The sequence below is a fragment of the Lepidothrix coronata genome, unplaced genomic scaffold (assembly GCF_001604755.1).
Source record: "Lepidothrix coronata isolate B3197 unplaced genomic scaffold, Lepidothrix_coronata-1.0 Scaffold110, whole genome shotgun sequence".
NCBI lineage: Eukaryota > Metazoa > Chordata > Aves > Passeriformes > Pipridae > Lepidothrix > Lepidothrix coronata.
The window spans coordinates 2826719-2849065 of record NW_016690290.1 but is presented as its reverse complement, the minus strand read 5'-3'; the positions used below and the strand labels follow the sequence as shown (position 1 = coordinate 2849065).

The 22347-nt window shown below is 46.9% G+C and overlaps 1 protein-coding gene across 1 annotated transcript in view; it reads left to right on the top strand.

Annotated features, from left to right (window-relative positions):
- The first annotated feature begins 4905 nt into the window (after window positions 1-4905).
- NLRC5 (NLR family CARD domain containing 5) overlaps window positions 4906-22347 on the top strand; it is a 34454-nt gene continuing 17012 nt past the window's right edge. Inside the window, exons 1-23 of the mRNA XM_017824187.1 lie at window positions 4906-5011; window positions 5873-6173; window positions 7331-7393; window positions 8720-8785; window positions 9444-11193; window positions 11425-11508; window positions 11590-11673; window positions 11757-11840; window positions 12369-12458; window positions 13338-13388; window positions 14275-14340; window positions 15053-15136; window positions 15624-15707; window positions 16106-16195; window positions 16804-16869; window positions 17272-17349; window positions 17784-17867; window positions 18081-18164; window positions 19150-19239; window positions 19365-19412; window positions 19876-19944; window positions 20623-20706; window positions 21486-21569. Of these exons, the coding sequence (XP_017679676.1) occupies window positions 5006-5011; window positions 5873-6173; window positions 7331-7393; window positions 8720-8785; window positions 9444-11193; window positions 11425-11508; window positions 11590-11673; window positions 11757-11840; window positions 12369-12458; window positions 13338-13388; window positions 14275-14340; window positions 15053-15136; window positions 15624-15707; window positions 16106-16195; window positions 16804-16869; window positions 17272-17349; window positions 17784-17867; window positions 18081-18164; window positions 19150-19239; window positions 19365-19412; window positions 19876-19944; window positions 20623-20706; window positions 21486-21569 (3590 nt within the window). The 5' untranslated portion in view covers window positions 4906-5005. The remainder of the gene's footprint in view (window positions 5012-5872; window positions 6174-7330; window positions 7394-8719; window positions 8786-9443; window positions 11194-11424; window positions 11509-11589; window positions 11674-11756; window positions 11841-12368; window positions 12459-13337; window positions 13389-14274; window positions 14341-15052; window positions 15137-15623; window positions 15708-16105; window positions 16196-16803; window positions 16870-17271; window positions 17350-17783; window positions 17868-18080; window positions 18165-19149; window positions 19240-19364; window positions 19413-19875; window positions 19945-20622; window positions 20707-21485; window positions 21570-22347) is intronic.

The window sequence follows — 22347 nt, the reverse complement described above, 5'->3', positions numbered from 1 at the left end:
GTCTGGTGAAGACCATGGGAACTGCCTTCTGTCAAGACACAGCCCTCTGGTTCTCCTGAATGACATCCCATTAGTGATGAGCATGAATGAAAAGGAAAGGGCAGGAATAAAAGCGCATTTTTTCTGTGTTGGAGGTGCTTTGCCCCTCTATGGCCATTCAGTGGTGACAGAGTGTGGGAATGGGCTGCCCTTCCATGGGGCAAAGGAGGGCAATGGAGCTGGGGAGGGACCTGCAGCGCAAGTCTGATGAGGAGTATCTGAGGGAGTGTGGGGGGGAGCCTCAGTCCGGAGAAAAGGAGACTCAGGGAGGACCTTATCAGTCTCTGTAACTCCCTGAAAGGAGGTGGGAGCCAGGTGAGTGTTGGTCTCTTCTCCCAGAGAGCAAGTGACAGGAGTAGAAGACAGCCTCAAATTGCACCAGGGGAAGTTTAGATTGGATAGCAGGGAAAATACCTTCACTGAAAGGGGTGGTCAGGCTATGGGACAGGCTGCCCAGGGCAGTGGTGGAGTCACCACACCTGGAAGTGTTCCAAAGGTGTGTGGATATGGCTTAGTGGTGAACACGGAGGGGCTGGCTTCATGGTTGGATTCGACGATTTTAGAGGTCTTTTCCAGCCTAAATTATTCCACGGGGGAGCGGGGACCCTGCTGAAGTGTCGGAGAAGCGGCAACACGGCGGCTGACTCCCCTGAGCATCCCCGCGGTGCCGCCTCTCCCTCCCAAAACAGGCGGCGTAGCCGAGCCGGGTGCGGAGCCGCTCCGGAACCCCACGTGCTTTCCCGGCAAAGCCGCCGCTGGTTTCGGTTTCGGGCGCGGCGGTGCCGGGGCTGCTCCGCTGTCCCCCGGCGGCGGGACCGATGGGGGTAGGTGAGCGCGGCCGGGCGGCATCGCGGGGCATCCCCGGGCAGGGACGGGCAGAGGCGTCGTGCTGAGAACCCCGTGAGGGTCTGGGGGGGAGGTCTGGCTTTGCCCTTCTCTGCCCAGCCTTTAGAGTTGGCTTCTTTCGCGAGAAGGCATGGCTGGAATCGTAGAATTTAATACCGCTGGAAAAGCCCCGCGGGATTATTGACTCCAAACTTTAACAAGAGCGGGTGGCTTGTGCTGCCGGGTGCAAGGTGAGTGAGGTCCTGGCAGGAGGTGGCAAACTGGGGCAGCGCTTGGCAGTGGGCACTGCATGTGGCCACCCCAGCTGCCCCGTGTCACCCCTGGCCCCTCCGTCCACTCCCGGTTCTCTCAGAGCTCCCCCCGTTCCCTGCACCGTGCTCAAGGCAAGAGAGAGCTTCTATCCAGAGACAGGGGTGTTGCTAGACCTGGGTATGTTATTTTCTGTGGTAAGTGAGTTATGGCACAGCATGGTGTGCCATCTTGCCACACTCTCCATCTGATTTTCCAATGCAGCTCCTCTGGCATCCAGAGAAATATTAATAATATTTCATTGTTTATTGCACCCCATAGAGCTAGATCTGGAGATCTGTGCACACACAGTTCTATTCAGAAACCTGGGATCTTTTATCAATTCATTCACATCTCCAACGTTCCCTTGTAAACTTTGACCCCAATCCAAAGGAAAAGCAAGCGGTTTTTTTTTTTCCTCTTAGATACAATGGAAGTGGTAAAGAAATATTTCCCCCTGTGCCAGAATAATCAGATGTATGATTCTAAATAAAAATATAAAAATATTCCCATTGTAAGACTCTTAACTGCAACCAAGTTGGTTTCCTCCACGGAGAGTGTTTGCCTCTGAGTCCCACTTTTTGCACCACTTCCCTAAAGCTTTAACAGAAATTACCATCTGGCTACAGATTTTAGAATAGGATGTCACCCTGCTGCTATTCTGACTGGATATTTTTGCTCATCTCACAGATGAATTTCAGTTGGGGAATTCCTGGCTGGTTTTACTTTCATTTTCCTCGGTCTTTTGTTCATCAAGTCCCAAAAGGCATGGAAGGGCTTTGTGCCTCTGGGAGTGGTGGGTTAGCAAGTGGAGATCAAGGCAGTGGATGTTGTCCTCCAGCTTGTTTCTCTTTGTGACCCCCCATGCTGGTTTGGTGCTGCTGCTCTGTTTCTGGGCTTTTGGTAAGTAGCCTGTGCTCCTCAGAGCGTGCAAGAAGTTGGTAGATTTGCAACAGGTAGTTTCACATTTCACTTTAATTTTTCGTGGCTGGTAACCGCGTGAATGCCAAGTTGGGGAGGGGAGGTGGATTTTTGCAAAGTGTTATGATGGTGGTTTTGCATTTGAAGGGCAAGGATCGAGGCTGAAAAGTTTTCTGGCTTTTCGTGGGAGGTTTTTGTGCTTCCTTTTGGGTTGAGAGGTAGGTACTGTAGTACTGTAGGTCGCTGTTCATCATTTCTGATGGTCTTATTTAGCAGAGCAATAGGTGTAGGAGCTGTGAAGTGTCAATAAACATCTAACTTTTCAGTGTTGTTTTGTTCTTGAATATAAGTCTTTCATTAATTCTTATGAGTCTAGTCTTTGTCTGAATGGTTTTCAGTCTTCATTGGCATTAAGGTCTGATTTTATTAATTTATGTATTTATTTAATAAGGCCTTTTTAAGTCAGTCATTCTTGGCCATCAGGGGAATAATGTCAGAGCATTGCTGTCTACAGATTTCTGGTTTTTGGCTGGAGAAGTGTAAAATGGAAGTTCCCGAAGGTTGACTGATAAGGCTGCTGGGGAATTGAGTTTGTTTTGCAGGAAATCCTATTATTTTGCAGTTTGTTTAAATTTGAAAAGCTTAAATGTTGTTTTTTAAGATTTCCAATTAATTGAAACATCTTTTTCTTTGTTTTTAATGCATGTGTTGCTCTTAGCATTCTTTATTTGTATGACAGAGAATATATAAAAACAACAACAACAACAACAAAACCCCCTCATAATAAAACATTTTGAATGAAACCTTGCAGAGTGCTTTCCAGTAAGGTTCAGAATTTCAGTTTTTAACAACATGTTTGACAACAGTTTTTGACAGCCTGAGGAGAAAACTGATCCTGGGTGAGGCAAATTTTGGAACATTTTTCTTGTTCTTGTTAGAATTGTAAATGACAGGCATTAGAGTATTTTTACAAAGTATTTGCACATTTTGCTGAGTCCCAGAGCTGCCTCACTTTTTATTTAAGAGTTTGATCTGGAATGGGAACCTGGGTAAAGTCTTTCTTGCAGTGATACTGTATTGCAGCAGTTTATGGTGATGCTGTATAGTAACCAACTTTGACTCGATGAGTAGAAGAGCACACAGTATCCCAAGCTGTGCTCCTTTCAGGTGTCTGCTTGGCTTTCAGAGCACAGGAACAGAGGGGGTTGATTGAAGAGGCAGCACAGAGAGGGCAGAGAGTGGTGTTGGTTGGCAGGGGAACAGGTATCCTCATGAACACGAGTGGGACAAACGTCTAGACTGATTTTACCTCCAGTGCTGCAACTTGGTGCCTGCTTTTGTTTTGTCTTCAGGTTCTGGGTGCAGGCCATGCCCAGCAGCCATGTGGGGAGGTGATGTTCTCTGCATGCAATGCACCTTTGGGAGCAGCATGGCTCTGCTCCAGCACGACTGTAGCTTTCTGATTAATTAGAAGTTTTCTCTGCTCAGATGGGAAGGTCAGAGTATCCTTCTGTCTTCCACTTCTGTTTTGAGCTCTTCCCTCGGCTCCATAAAAATCTTCCCACTTCTCTCCTTGGCCAGGTCAAGAATGGGGCAAAAATAAAAGGCCTGAAGGCCTGTGTCTTACTGCAGATACCTGCATGGTCAGTGTGGAGGAGAGCATGTCTGGGGAGTGAGGGCTGAACACCCCAGCTCTGCAGCACAACTCCCCCCTTCCTCCACCCTGGTGGTGGTGTGGTGGCTGCTGCCCTTGGGTTGGGTTTGCTCAGCAAAGGGCATTTGCTGGGGAGTGGCACCATGTGCACCAGCCTCATGAGGGGGTGGAATTACACGGCCCACAGGATGTTCCCACTCAACACTGTTCCTGGCTTTTTGCTGTCCCGTCCTGCCCCCACCTAAACTTGGGTGTTACAGCAATGGTAGGATTTTTCTCAAACCACATCAAGTGGACTTGCACATGAAAGGACTGTGCCCTCTAGGAGCAAGATGGATAGTTGGTGAGGGGATGGAGCGCGGAGGCTGCTCCCTGTGGTTTCTGTTTCTCAGCCTTTCCTCAAACACAGTGATGGAAGCTGTAGTTGGATGTGGGTTTCAGCATCCATGTAGGGTGCTATCTGCTGGAGACAGGCTGCTGTAGCCTGTGCTGGGACCCTGCTGCAGGATGTTTGGAGGCATGCTGGATGGTAATGGCTTTCCTCCTCCCTTTCCTTGTGGTAGGAGGGGTTGGACATTGGCCAGCACCTGGTGCAGAGTGGGGTGAAATTTTTCACTGCCATCTCTGCTGAGAGGTGGGGAGCTGGCACTGGTGGCATTTTCAGTCCCCTACACTTACAACTCTTTTGTGAGAGCTGTGTAGCCTCTGAGGATCAGCTTTTCACAGGTTTTTTTTGTGTGTGTGTGACTGGCTGCTTGACTTGAGCAAGCTGCTGCTGCTTCTGCATCAGCTTCCACGGAGGGGCTAAGAGCAGCAGGGTGGCACAGACCAGCTCAAATTAGGCAGTGATGCCAGGAAAGCTGTGATTCCCTTGAAGTGTTCCTGTAAAACTGTCTTCACCTCCATGTTAGGGCACAAGGCTCAATCCTGCATTTTCATCAGACCAGTAGTGAATCCTTGTATGTCGAAACTTTTGTGGTCACTGCTGGTTTGAGTGAGAAGAGATGAAAAGCACCACAGCTGACCTTCAGGTCAAAGGAAAAGTTTCTAGATCTGTGACCTGTGTAATTACAGTGGCCTTGTATGTCTACATCCTCTTCTGTTATTGCCCCTAGGCTGCTGCATACAGGTATGCACCACACTCTGGGGTGTCCCTACGTGCTGAAGCACTGCCACTAGAAGGTTGGTTCTCCATCAGAATATGGACCAGAAGCCACCTTTGCACTTGACAACTGGAAGGAGGCTGATCACACAACAATGCAGGTAGGAGATTACGTGCATGGCTTTGATGTGGGAAGGAGGTGTGGAAATGGAGGTGACATTGCCACCAAAGCAGAAATGAGTAGTTCATCCCCACAAAAAGAGCAGCAAGAACAGTCCTGCACAGACTTGTGAATTGAGATACAGACAATTGAACAGGTAAAACAAAAGCTGCACACACAAGGAAAGCAAAACAAGGAATTAATTCACCACTTCCCATGGGCAAGCAGGTGTTCAGCCATCTCCAGGAAATCAGGGCTCCATCATGTGTAACAGTGACTTGGAAAGACAAACACCATCGCTCTGAACTCCCCACCTTCCTCCTTCTTCCCCCAGCTTTATATTCTGAGCACAATGCCATACAGTCTGGAGTCTAACTGACCCTTGGGTCAGCAGAGGTCAGCTGTCCTGGCTGTGTTCCCCCACAACTTCTTGTGCACCCCCAACCTACTTGTTGGCAGGGTGGTATGAGAAGCAGAAAAGGCCTTGACTCTGTGTAACCACTCTTGACCAATAACAAAAACATTCCTGACCTTCCCAGAGGTCCTGGTGCATGTGAGATGTCTGGGATGTTGTATGACACAGACATCAACAGCTTCTCCTTGGCTGCTGCCAGAGACACTGACTGCTTTGGTTGCTCCTGTCCCTCGCAGTCCAGCTGTGCAGACAAGGACTGCTGTCCTTGCACTGTCGTGGCTGGGCTCAGATTTGCCACAGGACACTCTGAGAGCGAGGCAGACGAGAAACTCCGGGTTAAACCACGGGATAGAAAAGCAGCCCAAGTCATCAAGGGCTGTGCTGGCTACTCAACACTGTGTGGGTGAACACCTCTCCCTCCTGTGACCATTGCTGTCATCCCTCTAGCCCCCACTTCAGAATGACGACCTAGACCTGGAAGCAGCCGTAGCCAGAGCCCGTCCCCGGCTCGTGGAGTTCCTCAGCCACCGTCCCAGCTGGCTGCTCACGACCTCACGGTGCTTCCTCCCGGAGCTGGCCCTGAACAGCCTGGGCAGCATCACCAACACCAGGGAAAAAATCTCTGTGCTCCTTGACCTGCTGGAGAAGGCTGGTCCCGCCACCTGGAAGCAGTTTGTGCAGTACCTGTGCATGGAATGTGACCTCCCCCTGGATCTGGAGGTCCTGCTCATGAGTTCTGCAGGAGAAGGTAAGAGAAACCAGGCTGGCTCCCTCTGACCCAACAACCACAGCCAACAGACCAGTCTAGGCAGTGACACCACCAGTGCCCTCACTTGCACGGTCTTTTTTTCTTGGAAGCAAAACTTAGAAATGTAAGTTGAGGTAAATAAAAAAAAGATCAGACATAAAAAGCCAAAACCAATAAAAATTGCGCACCACCATCTCCAATAAAGCTGAGATGAAATTTTTTCATGGATTTATTTGAAGGAGGAAAACCAAAATACTGTCTCTTTGTTCTGTGGATTTTTAGTTGTTTTTTTAAATTTTCCTGATCCAGAAAGGCAAGAAATACAGAAGTCTAAAAACACTCCAAACACAAGAAAACCACTTCCCCATATCTCTCACTAGCAGTTGGAGGCAGTGGCTTTAGAGAAAATGATGCAATTCATAAAGACCACAGTCAGTAACCGTGTGTCTTCTGGCAGACTACACACAGTGTGCACACACTCTGCTTTGTGAGAGCCTGTGGCACCAGCTAAGCTGTGCCTCTCCCTTACTCAGTTACTTTATCTGGTGATTAATTCTTCTCTTCTGCAGGAAGTCATACAGGATGAGTCCTTTTGATGCTGTGACATACCATAAAAGAAGATATCTTTTCAGGTTTCCAGCTTATTTTGGTTTAACTGTGGTATTAACAGCTGAGCATCACTGATCCTCCTGAAGGTGAATTGCCTCTGGTTATGCTGAGAGGGTTTTGTGGCAGCTTTGAGCCATACCGTGAGTCAGAAAAGGGCCTTGACTGGGCTGCTGACTCTGCCAGTGATTTATTCTTAGCAAAGCCTTCTTTGCAGGAAGGGGGAAGCGTAGGGGTTCACTTTTTGGCTGCAGTGTGGGTTTAGATCAGCCAAAGCAGCCCATGCTCCGAGTTTGTATGTGTCACAGAGAAAAGTTGTTTCACTTTCCCTTGAAAGTAGAGGTTGCCTGTGTTCTGGATCACTCTGAAAGGAAAAGATCACGTGAGGAGCCTGAAACCTGGCTGTGTTGCATCAACCCTTATGCTGAGTCTTGGTTTGTACTGTCTGTCTTGCAAGCTGTTTGCCCTTTGACTTCGGCCAGCAGCACTCCAAATCTCAAGAGCAGAATGCTCACATTAACCATATTTCATTTCCCATCCAACTCCTTTAGGTAACTTTGGCCAGAGAGAAGCAGCATGCACAGATGTGAGTGCCTGGTCATCTGTGCCAACAGGTAAGGCTGGAACACTCCCTGGGGCACTGTGCTCTTGGAGTTTATCTTCTCTGCCTGTGTCCTGGGCAAGGCTAAAAATGTCCCAGGCATTGGTTTCAGTGCTACCAGTTGTAGCAACTTCAGGTTGTCCTGTTCTTGGGGCTTTCCAGGTGAACTTCTGCTATTCTCATTTTCCCTTTCTGAATTTCAGAAGAGCCTTGCTGGCCCTAACTCTGCTAAGGAGCTCACTCCCTTTAGTTTCTCTGGGCAAGGGAATCTCCCACCCACTCTACAAAGTCCCTGCTTTTTGTGTCCTGCAGAGGTGCCTGTTGTTGGTGACAGGGAGTGCGTTGGTGCTGGATTGCCTGTTGGTGAAAAACAGATGATTTGAAGGAAAAGCTCTTAATTTCTTTTCCTGCTGTGTGAATTTGGGGACTGGGCTAAGGCTGACACCCACAGCAACAGGAGCTTCTCTCAGAGTGGCAGTGGTTCTTGCTGAGGTTTGCCAGTTCCCACAGTACTTTATAACTTTTGTGTTTGCATCTGCTGTTTGCATCCCCTGCTCTGGCCAGAGGTGCTTCATTCCCTGAGCAGTGAGTGCTCCCTGCCTTGCCCATCTGTGCTGGAGTTACTCATTTTAAATCATAGCTCCCAGCCTACCCCTTGAAGTTCCAGCTGCTTTTATGGTCACAGAGACACTTTTTTCACCTCTGCTTTTCGCTCTGAGACTGATTTTGAGTCACGGCACTGCCAATGCCACATGACACTGTCTCGTGTGTCACATGCAGGTTTAAGATCTTGAAAACAAAGAAAACAGAAGAGACCTTTCTGTTCTGCAGACAGACTGCTGCTGCCAGCTGCTGGGCCGCCCTACTGAGTCGATCTTGCCAGTTGCTGGTGGAATGGAAATTTGAAAATAGTGCTGAAAGTTACCAGGAGCAGTTGAGAAAGGAAAGACTCATGCCTCTCCAAACCCTGCCCATTCTCTCCTTCTGACAGTGCACCCTAAACAAACAGCATTAACCACTATAAACAGCCTTGGCAATCTGTGCATTCCCCAGAAACAGCTGTTCCCTGCCTTGTTCTCCAGGATAACAAAGCAGTTCCTGCGTTCAAAGCCAGGCAGTTGCATCACTCAGCCCGCAAAAAGACTCACCAGTGAGGTGGCCGTGGCCCATCTCAGAAAAAGCAGTTCTGTAAACTCAGCCTGAGTTTACAAATAGTTTTGTCTCTCCAGATTTTGCCTCTTCAGATCCCCAAGTGCTTTGCTGGAGAGTCTTGCCCAGCTTTAACAAGCTGCCATTCAAAATGCCCTTTTGACACGTTTCTGACCTTTTAAATTTTCAGGGTTTGATCGCCGCCGCCGTCGCCACAGCTCTGGGAGTGAAAAGGATGCCAAACAGCAACGACTCGGTATGTTCATGTTCCAGAACCAGCACCATGCTGTGGTTTCCTCTGAGGAAGGACCTATTTAACTTCTTTGCAGAAACACCCAAGAAATCAACTTCCACCGTCGAGAGAAACTTTTGTTTAATAGCTGAGTAAACTCTTAATGCAACAGGTTATAAAGACAATAGGACCAGACAAATAACATGAAACATTCATTTCTAATGGCTAAGAACTCCCCTAAAGCAGGATATACCAGTAAAGCATTCAGTTTTGGCTGATCCCTTTATTTGTTTGCTGGTTCCATCAGAGATGTCAAAAAGCAGAGGTTGTGTCTGTTCTGAGGTGCAGACAGCTGAGTGTGGCACAAGGCCAGCATGGGTGAAGAGGGAATTCTGTGCATAATACACAGATACCTAATTCTCATCTTAAAGAAATAATAAGATCTAGTTTTCATATAAAGCATTACATCTTTTCCCTGAATTGTCCTCTTCTTTGCCCCCTGTGCAAAAATAGGAAAAATTATGGGTTATTTTCATGCGTTCAAAATTTGTCATTTCTACTTAGCAACCTCTGATCAGGGCCATTGTTTCTCTGTCTATATAAGTGGTAGTATTTTGGATCTGTCATGACTCACAGCTAACTTTTTCCACGCTCGTGGCCCCTCTGTTGTGTTCTCTCTTAGATTCATCAGCAAAGTACCGGCATCTCCTCATCAGTTCCATCCGCCAGAGATATGGGAGCAGGAAAGAAGCAGAAGCAGAAGCACAGGAACAAACACAGCCACTGGCTTTCAACCAGGCCTTTGTCAACCTTGTCATTCGTCAGAGCAAAGTCCCCCGCTTAAAAGAGAAAACAGACAAACCCCGAGAGGATGTGGCAGGTGCTCCTGAGCCAGAGGAATGTGTGGATACAGCCGTGAAAGTGTCAGATCTCCTTGGCAGTGTGGTGCCATCGGGCACCACGAGGGTGATCTTTTTGTTTGGTAAACCAGGGACAGGCAAGACTGTGCTAATGCACAGGATTTGTCAGAAATGGGCTGAGGGTGTCCTACCTCAGTTTCTCTTCACTTTCCTGTTTGAGTTTCGGCAGCTCAATTTATTAAAAAGAAAATTGACACTGAAGGAGCTTTTGTTTGACATGTTCCTTCAGCCAGAAGACAGCCCTGATGCAGTGTTCCAGCACCTCCTGGAGAATGCCCAGCAGACACTGATCATCTTTGATGGGCTGGATGAGTTTGCAGCTAACATGGACATGTCAACCTCTAAGAGAGGCCCAGCTCTTGCCTCCCCTATGTCCATATCCCAGCTCTTTGCAGATCTCTGTCATGGGAAGCTGCTGCCTGGTTGCACAGTGTTGGTCACCAGCCGACCTAAGAGACCACCTGACTCATTATATACAGTCAGCTTGTTGGCAGAAATTTGGGGATTTGACCAAGAGAGGGTTGAGGAATATGTCAGCCACTATTTTCAACAGCATTCATTCAAAGAACAAGCCATTGCTCACCTGAAGAACAACACCAAGCTCCTCAGCATGTGCCTCATCCCTGCTCTGTGTAATGTTGTGTGCATTTGTTTGGAGTATTTGCTCCTTAAACATCAAATGAGTGTGGAGCTTCCTCAGACCATGACACAGTTTTATATCAAAATGTTTCTCATCTTCCTAAACAAACAGCAGGGAGAGCGTGCCGGTGATGAGGAGACTCAGCTGAACTGTAACAAGAAGGCCATTTTGGGTCTGTGTGACCTTGCACTGAAAGGCCTGGAAGAGAAGAAGCTTGTGTTTTATGTTGGTGATATTCCAGAGCACGTGAAGGAATTTGCTTCCTTACATGGCTTGCTGACTGTCTTTGAGGTCAAGACAAGTGGCACTTACCCAGAGGCTGGCTATGCCTTTGTGCACTTGAGCTTGCAGGAGTTCTTTGCAGCCCTGTGTCTCATGGTGAGTAGGAGCGTGGACAAGAACTACCTGAAGAAGAAGTTCTTCTTGAAGTCAAAGTGGACTTTGAGGAATGAGACGAAGACCGAGTTCATGGAGAGTTTTCACATCTTTCTGTCGGGCTTGTCGTCAAAGGAATGTAGGACATTTCTCATGCTGCTGGCAGAACAAGATGAAGCTTGGGTGCAGGACAAGCAGGATGCAATCCTGCAGTCTCTCAAGAGAATGGCAGCCACTCATCTGACAGGACCTAAGGTCCTTGAGCTCTGCCACTGCACCTTCGAGACACAAAACCTCGAAGTAGCCCAGCACATTGGGAGCCTGCTGAATTTCAAGTATGAGTTCAGAAACTTCAGACTGACACCTCTGGACATGTCGGCTTTGGTTTTTGTCATAAACTCGGGCCAGGATTTGACTTGTTTGGATTTTGCAGGGTGTCTCGTGGACATTGACTGTTTGGAGGTTCTGGCTGGCTGTAAAAACGTGGAGCACTTGAGGTAAGCACACACTGAGTGCTGTGAAGGGCTGAGGGGGTTGGAAGGGCAAGCCTTGTGATTGTTCTAGAAGGGAGAGAAAGAAGATGTAAGAAAATTCTGATCTGTACAGGATCACTTCAATGCTGAAGAAATGCATGGAATAATGAATTTGTGAGTGATTGAAGGATATTAAGGTGATAAATTCATTCTGGCTGTGTTTATGTTTTTTTTCCCCTTTTCTTCATGTTTTAGCTTTCGCAGCAGGAGATGTGGTGATGACTTTGCTGCTGCTCTTTCAAAGGGCTTACAAGGAATGGGGAGCCTGAAGAAACTAGAGTAAGTCTCTGCTTGTAAGGTCAAAGCCTTCTGTCTCCCCTGTCTGTTCCCTATCAGTTTAACTACATTGGCTCACTCCAGGTTGACAGGCAGCAGCATCACAGCTGAGGGGATGACTAACTTGGTCCAGGCGTCATCACAGTGCCTCCAGCTTGAGGAAATAAAGTGAGTGTGTTGTGGCAATGACCCTCAAATCAACTGTTCATTCCCTGGGGGCCTGGGACACTGATGAGAATGCATCTGTGCAGCTTGCAGGACAATCGGATACGGGATCCAGAGGTGAAGAGGGTGATGGACCTGTTCTCCAGAATGGAAAATCTGAAGAAAATAGAGTGAGTGAAAAGTGGCTTAAACCTATTGAAAATGGTAGCCGTGAGAACAAGCACAGGATTTGTAGAAGCAAGACCTTGTTTCATGTTTAATGAGGTCCAACAGGTAATGAAACAGAATGAACATGCAATTAAAGAATAAACCCTCAGAGGCTGGAAGGCTGTGTTTTGACCTCACTGCTTTAATATTCCATACTTAAATCGGATTTGTTGTAGCAGGAGTTTAACTGCACTGTGCATTGGTTATGTAATTATGCAGGTGTGAAGTACATTCCCTAACTAACCCAAAATCAGTTAATGATCCTTCTGTTGCACGTAAAGAGGTTATCCCTGATTCTAAATTCATGGGAGCTATAGCTTGCAGAGAAAGGACTATGATCTGATAAAGCTTCTGTTGCAAAATTCAGGTGTTTTGAAGTAAAGAACCTGTGCTTCAGGTCGTTCAGGGTGCAGAGCAGAGGGCATTTGTGTAACAAAGGAGTGTGCTGTGGGATCCAGCAGCTGAGGTGATGTTTTTCCTCGTGTTCACAGTCTCAGCAACAACCACCTTTCCTTGAATGCTGTTCTCGCTCTGGCAGAGGAAGTCGTCACCTGTCAAAATGCCACTGAACTGTGTGTCAGGTACCAACACATGAGAGCTGTTACAAAAGCAAATAGGCTGTCTCTTTAGTTGCTGACTTTTTAAATGGACACTGTTTTAAAGCCTAATTGCCAGCTAATCAAAGTGAACATAAATTAATCTGACTCCTTTTTCTTTTCTTTTGGAAGCAAAACGTGAATTCCCCTTATCATGTACTTCCTCTTTGTGTTTTTTTTTTTTTTTAATAGGTCATTTTATCCTTGGTCTCTAAATTCATTTGTGGGATGTGATATTTTTTCTTATATAACAGGATTTAAACTTGCTTTTAAGCTCTGCAATATACCAGCTAGGAAATTCTTTACCAAGTAGCATAAATGGGCTATAAACCAGATAAGTTTATTAAAAATGTGTGGATTTAAATAACTCTAACTCTGTGTTCCTTTAAATTACAGGGTTTGGTGTTTTCATATGTCCAGGATGACAGAGGAAGGGTAGATTTTTTTCAAATCCTGGCTTTTATGGCTGTCTTATGTTCTAAGTTTAACAGGCCAAAGTAATCCCTGGTGTAACTCAAGTTACACACAGCTTTTTCTTACATCTCTTGCTGGAATGGAGTTTCTACCGAACCCCTTTCCAAAAAAATTTCTGGTCTTGCAAAAAAAAAAGAATCCTGGCCCAATATTTTTAGCTGTGTCACCCTCTCATCTGCACTGCAGCCCCAGTTCCACGTGTGGGGTGTCCTGGTGCCCCCTTAGCCACACGGTTGCTCAGCTGCTCACCCGTGGCAACGTGCTGTCGTGGCAGATGTCAAGGCCCTCTTTAGCATCCAGGCAACAGATTTGGTCCTTACTGAGCACCTCTGCTAAATAAATTGCATCCTTCCACCCGTGCCCTAACGTTGGCTTGGATCTCTTTTTCAGGAGGGACACTGTAATTATTTATTTTTCTGGCCCATCCAGGAAAGTTCCAAGGTGAGAAGCTGCCCTTGGGGTTGCGCTGTATTCGGGGTTATGCTGAGCCCAACCATCAGCTTGGTGTCACCATAAACCACCCCAGCAGCAGAACTGGTCGCCTCTGCCCTTGCATCTGGCAGAGCTGGGTCCTCCTGAGCGAGGTGAAATGTGACCAAAATAGCTGGGTTTTGCACACACCCACCAGCCAGTTCCACAAAGGCAGAGCCCTAGTGCCTGTGCAAGCTTGAAGTGCCATGTTTCTGTTGCAAAACCACTGAAAAACAGATGAACATGAGGAAGATGAAGGAGGATACCTTGCTCCTTCTTTGTCTGGCTCTTGTGCTCTCCTTTCTTATGCATACTTTTGAGGGAACGGTGGATTTGACCTTAATTAAGAAACTGTGAAATAATCTCTTGCTCCCTGACAGGGGACTCACCTTGCCCCGTGTTATGCAGACCCCAAGGGACCTCAGTGTTTTGCATTCATGTGCCAACTGACTCATCCTGGTCCTGAATCAGCCAGAAATTGCTCCTGTTCAGATGCCTGAACAGTTCTTGTGCTCTTGTGGGCCACCTGGTGCAGGTCATATGTTCATCCCTTCTTGGGGTGGCCCAGTCCCACATGGAGGCAAAACATCCTGCATCTTAATAGCACCTTTGAACTGGGGCTCAGATATCCAGTTGAATCAAATATACAATGAAATGTGTATGTGGACATGTGGACACCCCTGTGCTGCATCTCCCAATTAAACTCTTCTGGATTTTGGAAGCCACTTAACCTTGCATGGAGTGGTTGGACAGAACAAAAACCTTGTTGTTTCTGCCAGAAAATATTGACCAGCACCCAAGTCATCAGGTATTTCATGAAGGTGTATTAAAGGCCAAATATTTTGCTTGTTTGCAGATCTTTGGATTTGAGGTCGGAAGAGAATAAGGAGCATGTAATTCCAACTAGACAAGTGAAGTTATGGTAAGAGAAGGCATTGAAAGTCCTGCTGGTGCATGTGATTTGCAGATGACAGGTACTACAGAAGGGCAAGAATAGCAGCTGTGTTGGTCCTTAAGGACAGAGGATATTTCCTCTACTGAAAATGTTTGAATTACTGAATCAGTAAATGAAAATATCAATAGAAATCCCTGTCTGGCCCAGCCAGTGAGTTTATTTCTTATGTGTTGGGCTCTGCAGCCCTAGAGAGGCAGAGTTCCTTTGATAATGCCCCTCTTGCCATATGTTCTACTGACTGCCAAAAGCATGAGCCACAGTTTTCTTTCTTGCCTGGGCTCCAGAAGAGTAGTCGTTTGCTGAAAGTAGAACTCAAGCACATTATCTGAGATCTCAAAGCTGGGAAATGGCCCTCCCTTACCTCCTTCTCCTTCCCTCACCCCCCCTGCACAACAGGAACAATTAGAGCCATCCCCTTCTCTGGGTTGGCAGTGCCAGGCAGCACTCACACAAGGTGTTGCACTTGCACAGCCCTCTGGAAGTGCATCCCTGGGCACTCCTTTTGCAGCGCTGGCCATAGGGAAACCGAGTAATACATACCAGGGATTGTGTGGCAGAGCAGAGAGTAAAAGCTCCCTCTGCTGGTCCTGCTTCTATGTGCTCTCGTTTGGAGAGACACACACCAGAGATGCCTGGGCCCCCCATGCCCTCACTGCTCACCAACCCTCCCTGTTCACAGCCTGCAGGATCGCAGCCTGTCTCCCCAACATGCCACGGGCATCGTTGCCATTCTCCGGAGCTGCCCTTGCCTCTCTGAAGTGGAGTAAGTGCCACCTCTCCTTCCTGTTGAGGGGCTGTAGGTGGGTGGTGGGGAGCAGGGGATCATAGAATCAGACTGGTTTGGGTTGGAAAGGGCCTTAAAGATCACCTGGTTCTACCCCCTCGCCATGGACAAGGACACCTTCCACTAGACCAGGGATGTTACAGGTAGAGTAATATCAGAGGGCAGTCAGACCCCAGGAAAGGTCCCAGCACTCTTTGTCTAGTCACATTTGGCTCCTCTTTTGTATTCCTACATAGGTTTTCTAAAGTAAGATGGTTTGGGGGCTAAAACATGAATAATGTTTTCCTAGGGATAAAACTTCTCGTCTGGAGTTGATTCATGCAGAGATAACCAGGGAAGTTTGAGCTGGGACAGAACAACAGTCCAGGCAAAAAAGCAATTGTAGGAAAGGGAAAGCAAGCAGAGTTTGAGGGCTTCGTTGCTTATACTGTTCAAAACAGTCCCCACTAACTGGAAAATGCTTCAGTTTATCAGGTAACAAGCTTGGAGATGAAGGCTGCTGTTGCCTGCTGGAAAGTCTCCCTTGGATATCAATTTCAAAGCAGCTGGAGTAAGTGTTGCCTTGTACAAAACCAACTTGCCCTCTTTCCTTGAGCCTGGCAAGGACTGTACAGGGATGCTAAGCATGGATGGAGGAGGCAAAAGGCTCACCCAGACCAGTGCTACAGCAGCAGCTCTTGAGGAAGGGTGAGACTCAGCCCATGAGATAATCCAGGCTGAAGGTGGTCACTTGCTCAGTGTCACACATGAAAACTGGTCCAAATGCATCCAAAGTGCTGAAGTGCTCTTTCATTAAAACCCCATCCTAAGGAGCAGTGGTCCTGTGTTTTCCACCACACCACTTCTGAAGTGAGATGGGTTCAATCACACAGCACACTGATGGCTGCTTCCACTTGGAACTCTGTGACTTCAGGGACCAGCTAATTGCCTTTTTTTTTTCTTTCTTAGTCTCAGTCAAAACCACCTCTCTGTCACTGGCATTTGCAACCTGTTGAAGTCACTAAAAACCTGCCAAAAGGTGATGGAGGTACAGGTCAGGTATGTAGGTCTTGAACCATTCCTGGAGTTAATCCCAATATGCAAGTCTGACATTTCTGTTCTGAGGTTTTTGTTGAGTCACCTCTGAAGTGGGGCAGGTGAAGAACATGTCCCAAGGTGGTTACTAACACTGGGACTGATGGATACATTGCTGTAAACTGATTTTATTGGAGCCACTGACCAGAATTTGAGAGGGTACTGAAATGTGTGTCCCTTACTGTGTGGGGGCAGTTTTGGACAATTCCCTGCTCTCTGCCTTGGGAAGTTTTGGAGACAGGATCTCTGTGGAGTGTGGGAACTGGTGACACCTCCTGGAGCAGAACTGGAAGTTCTCTCTATTACTTTTGCTTGAAAACCCACTGGAGCTAAAGTATAACAATGTTGTCTGCTCTTCCTCTAATGATTCAGAGGAGCTGGACTATCTGATATTGCATAGTTTGACCCGATTAGGATTTAAAGCTGATGGAGATAATTTTTTGCTTGCTTTTGGAGCATTTTAAGTGATTGGTGTCACCAAAGAGTTTTGCAGAACAAAACCAAACAGTCTTAAAACAAAAAGTTCTGTAAATAACCAAAGTGTGACATTGATTGACTCTTCTTTTTCACAGCCTTCATCATAAGACTGCAGTGCTGAGGTTTACAGAAGACAGAGAGTTTTCTTCCCTTCCTCTAAGGTAGAGTGTGTGCAAAAATGGTGATATTTTAGGATTTGCATGTTCCATTTAGTTATGAATAGTCAGAGTTAGTTATGTTGTAGGTTTTAGTTGTAGTGTTACAGTTTAGTTAATTAGTTTAGTCAGCTCCATTTAGTTGTGAATAGTCAGATTTTTGCACAGATGTGGACTCTTCACAAAACATGTTTAGGTAAAACCTGAATTTTCCATCAAATTCTAGCTTAGATAGAAATATATCTCTCCCCTTCTCCCCCACTGCCTGATTGCTCAAATATTTGGTTAGAAAAGGGGAGCTTGCTATTGGCAAGACATGGGTGTGGGCTAGAGCCAGGGTAGCCCCAGGGGTGTGCCAAATCCTAAAGCATAAGTGTTTTACCTTTCCCTGGTTTTCTGCTCCCTTAGGGGAGAGACTCTGTTCTCTGCTGATGACCAAAAATACCAGGAGGAAAACCAGACACCTACCACCCCCCATAAAATAAGGTACCCTGGCAAATTTTCATCGTATTTCATGCATGTCCTGTCTCTGGATCCTACAGCTGATGTAAACTGCATCTCTGGATGGTGAATCACGAGAGAGCTGGAAAATGTTGAGGAATCCCTCCAGTGCCAGTGGCTCGGGGTGCAGCTGCCATGTGAGCTGCAGGTTGTGCCCTGGGCTGGGGGGATTGGCTGGAGGGGCCCTGTCCTGGTGCCCACCCTGTGCCTAACAGAGGGCACAGGGACCTGCAGCGCCGGGCAGGGGGTGGCTGCTCACCCAGAGGCTCTGCAGGAGCCGGTGAACAGTGAGATATTTCAAGGAGATTTTTTTATTTTCATTATTACCTTGTTTATTCTCTATTTTTCTGAAGGAGCAAAGTTTACAATTTTGTTTGCAATCCTGCAAAACTGCTCGACTGATTTCTCTTTTCCCCTAGGCTGACAGACAGCAGCTTTAAAGGCAGTGACCTGGAGAATCTGTGTGCAGCCCTGAAGGAATGTGGCCACATCTCTGAGCTGGAGTGAGTCCTTCTTAACTCTGATGGTCTTTACTGGCAGTTTTTTGGGATACTGAGAAAATGCCACTTGTCTGTTCTGCAGTGTTGTATAGAGAGTGTGGTAGAGACATTAAAGTGCCTGTATCCTGCTTTCAGAGCTCTTGTTACTAAGAGCTGATGGTGCCTATTGGTTTTTTTTTTCCTATGAAAATGAAATGCCTTTTTTTTAAATCCTAGCCTGTCAAATAATTGTCTGGGAGATGAGGGACTGTTGCAGCTCTTTCAGTGCCTCCCGAACATGAAAATGTTAAGTTCTCTCAAGTGAGTAGCTCCTGTTTCTCCTTATTCATGGACTGGGTTTTGTGGAAGTATTGGTTGTGGAAGCATGGCCCACGTTTGGAAAGGGCTCTTTGGGATCAGCTACAGCAATATTCTGTGTTGGGGTCCACGGTGCTGCCTGGTCTGTCCCCACCTCTGGTCCAGAACAGATTGACTCCACCTGAAGCTTGGCTGAGATCAGTGCCTGAGAGTCTCTCTGCTCAGCCCTCCGTGAAGGGGACAGGTGGTTTTGTGTGAGGTGTAGCACCTGGTTTCTAAAACAGCCTGAGGTCTTTTGCAGACCACTGCACTTTTCCTCTGCTGGTTCCTTATGGGGAGGGGGAGCAATCCTTCCTCTCCCGAGGGGAACAGCTTTGGAAGAGAAATGCTGGGGAGCTGGAGATAGGGAGCTCCAGCTCCAGTGGTGGAGTCAGAATTCATCTGCAGTGGTGGCACAGGTTTACCTGAGTATTTCACCCACTGCAAATGCACTATACAGCACTGTGGCTTTAGGAGTGCACCATTTTACAGCACCATTCTGCTTTATTGAAAGAAATATTTATTGCTCTTGTTGGATTAATTGAACTGCCCTCAAGCCTTCCAGTTCCTAACAGTCTCACTAGAACAGGTTGTCCTGAGGGACAGTGGATTCTCCACCTTTGGAGGTGTCAGAAACCCAGCTGTACAACATCCTGAGCAGCCTGCTCTAGTCTAACCCTCCTCTGAGCAGGAGAGCTTGACTAGATCAGCTCTAGAGGTCCATTCCAACCTCAGTTATTCTGTGATTCTCTGAGCTCTAAAAGTGAGGGACGAATTTAAAAAAATACTGGAGTGAGTTGTGTTTGCAGAACTGTAGTTGGAAACACAGGCAGAAGGTGGCAAAGAAGCAGTCTGAGAGAGCTGGACAAGGATCAATATCATTGTATGATGTGGTATAAATTGCCAGTATTTTGCTTGCAGCAGCTGATTTCATCTCTTCTTCGTGTAGGTTTAATGACAACCAGATCTCCCTGAACTCTGTGTTTTTCTTAGCTCAGTCCTTATCTACGTTGGAACACATTAAAACAATGAGCCTCAGGTATGACCAGGAGTACTTTTCCTATTTTTTTTCAATTCAAAACCTCAAGCTGTTGTTTTCTGAGGAGTGATACAGGAGCATGTGTCACCAAACTCCACGCTGATGGTGTTCTTTTCTGGTTGCAGCTTAGGACACATGCAGGTGGTTCATCTAACCTTTTGGGAAAGAGTCAGGTAAAATCATACCCACTCATCTAAGGCTTTCAAACCCCTCCTTATGAAATCTTAAATAGATGGTGCTGTGTGAGTCCCTGAGGCATGCCAATTAAAAGGTCACTTGGCTCCACACTCCAGTCAGGGTGGGGGAAGCAGGATGAGCTGTTTCATGGCTCATGGATTGACAGCAGCTTGAGGCCAGCAGTGTCCAACTGCTGATCCAGGCTGCAATCATTTCCCTGCTAGGCAAGGACAGAGCAAATGCCACCCAGCAGAGTGGGTGCAGAACTCTCTGGAGTCTGGAGGAGGGATAATAAGGCTCTTTTTCTTCTGGGCATGAGTAAACCTAGTTCTGGCACGTGGTGAGAAGAGGCAGATCAGAGTGTGAGGCCACTGCCACCACCTCACCCTGTTCCTGGGGAGTCAGCCCCACATAGGCAATAACATGAGCACAACTCATGGGCTAAACTTCTTTCCCCAGCAGTGCCAGCAGATGGAGAAGTGGCTTCCTGGCACATCCCAAGCACGAAGTGAAAGGACGATGTTTTTGGTATGGCTTCCTTTTGTCACTCAGGAGGGAGAGATGGCTGTAGGGATCTGTATCTTTAGTGCAGGTATCTTTAGTGTATCTTTAGTGGGTGGAACAGACCCACCCCTCCAGCTGTGTCTCCTCAGAGAGGCAAATAAATAGTGCATCTTTGGCTTGGCTAGGTTTGAGGGCATTGTCTTGCTTTCCTGCAGAGGAAGCTTCTACCCATAAATAATGAGATACAGATCTGTCTGGCTACTACTTCCAACCCATGGAGACCTGCCAATTTGTCACCCAAAGAGGTTTCTGTGATTTCCTCCTTGGAGAAGGACATTGGAGACACCATTTCCAGCCTTTCTCTGGGATGAGACAGTGCTGAGCAGGGAAAGATGCTATCCAGTCTCCTGGGACAATTTAAGTACCAGTGATGTGGCTCTAGGGAGGCAACACCCAAAGTGATGTGGTATTTTGGTGGACTGGCTCTTTTGAATTAGCTCAGAGTAGATAAAATAATCTGGTTCTTGCAGATTTTTGACTTCTCAGTCCTATATTGTGGGTAGCAAAATATACGTGGTGAAAGAGAGAGGGTTGCTATGGGCCTTGTCCTAGGATGTGAGGCTCTGGGATATGGAGGGAGTGTTGCCATACCATGGTCATGGGAAATGTTCAGCTCTTGAGTGCTTTGTCTCCTTCTTTCAGTCTCAGGGACTGCAGATTGGGTCCAGAGGACATGACCAGGCTGTGCCAGATACTGGTTCAATGTCCCCAGCTGACAGAAATCGAGTAAGTGTTGTGCACTTGGCAGCCTGTCTGTCTGTCTGTCTGTCTGTCTGTCTGTCTCCCCAACCTGCAGATACAGAGTCAATGTTCAGGGTGGCAGTTGGTGTAAATCAGCTTCCCTCTCACCACAGCCTCTCAGGAATCCCCGTAGAACTTGTCACAGGTGCTTAGATAAAACCAGACTTTCTACTGTCCTGTTTCAAAGAGAGCTTGGCTTCACCTAAGTCTACCATTTCAGTGTGTGAACACCCCAGAACACGTATGTGTTCTCATAGTCTGCCTCAATCCTGTGTCCAGAAACAAGTGTTGCCATCTATTTCTCAAGACCTTGGCTTGCAGGATAGCCAGAGCAGGAGAACCTGGGCCACTAAACCATGAACAGAACTCCTGAAGGGCTGGTCACTCCAGGAGGGAGCTGGGCACCAAGAAAATGAGAAAATTACTGGTCAGAACAAAAACTGAGTAATAGCAAATAAAAATAACGTGATACCCCTATTAGGTGCATGAAACATCAGTAGTATCATTTTATACATTTACAGTAATGGAAAAGTAAGATTCTTGAAACTGCAATGTTAGTTGGCTATAGGATATAGGGAAACACAGAGATTAGCCTGTAAGGACTAAATCTTGCCCAGCTTTCATGGCGTTTCTGGATGTGTCCTTTGTCAGAATTTGCCTGTAACAACATGTGTGTGCATGTCTATATAAATATTATAGAAATTAGAAATTCTTACAGATTGTCCCAGTTTCTCTTGCGTTTTGTTTCATTCCATTTTCTACAGTCTCTCTGGAAATTCATTGAGTGACCAGAGCATTGAGACATTACTGAGCTTCCTGCCATCCCTCCCTCATTTGACACTGCTGAGGTAATGTTTGGGGTCCCTGCTTTGACTGCTGCCATGAAACACTGGTTTGGAAAGTGTTGCATATCTTAGGAGCACTAATCAGTAATTTTAGATGAACAAACTAGGCAAAGAAAACGCAGAAATGCTTTCAAACCCATTTCTGTCTTGTTTCTAGAAGCAAAGAAGCAGAGAACCTTTTTTCTTTAATGACATTTAGCAGCGGGGAAAAAAAGGACAGGAGGAGAGGTATCTGCCCCAGGCACAGCATGCCACATAACCCTCACTTAGCAGGTCCCATGGAACATGACTTCCAGCATCCATGACAGGTGTAGGAACTGTTGGTTGACACATGGTGACAGCACACCACCCGTTTGTGTGGTCAGCATCTCACAGCTCTGTCCCTGAGTGGATCTGACATCCTGCCACACTTGACACCAAAAGTGTTTTCTGGCAGCATATTGGCCATTGAGGCTGGGAATTTAGGCCAGAGAAGTGCTGTCAGGGGCTAGGGCACTCTACCATGTGGATAAAAAGCCCAGAAGGGTCTTGGCCATCTTTTACAAGATGTAGCATGGAGGAGCTGCAGCATCTTGAGAGACTGGATTTGCCCAGTCAGGAGGTTGCTTCCAGTCTGGGGTATCTCTATTCCAGTAACCCCAAAGAGGAGTTTTTCAGTGTAAGCCCTTCGTGAACTCCCTTTTTAGTCAAAGGGGACTGAAGGAGATTCTCCTTTACTTAAAGGAATGCTTGGTGCCAGTGCTCAAACCTTTAGATCCTTGCTCTCTGGTCCTGAATTAAA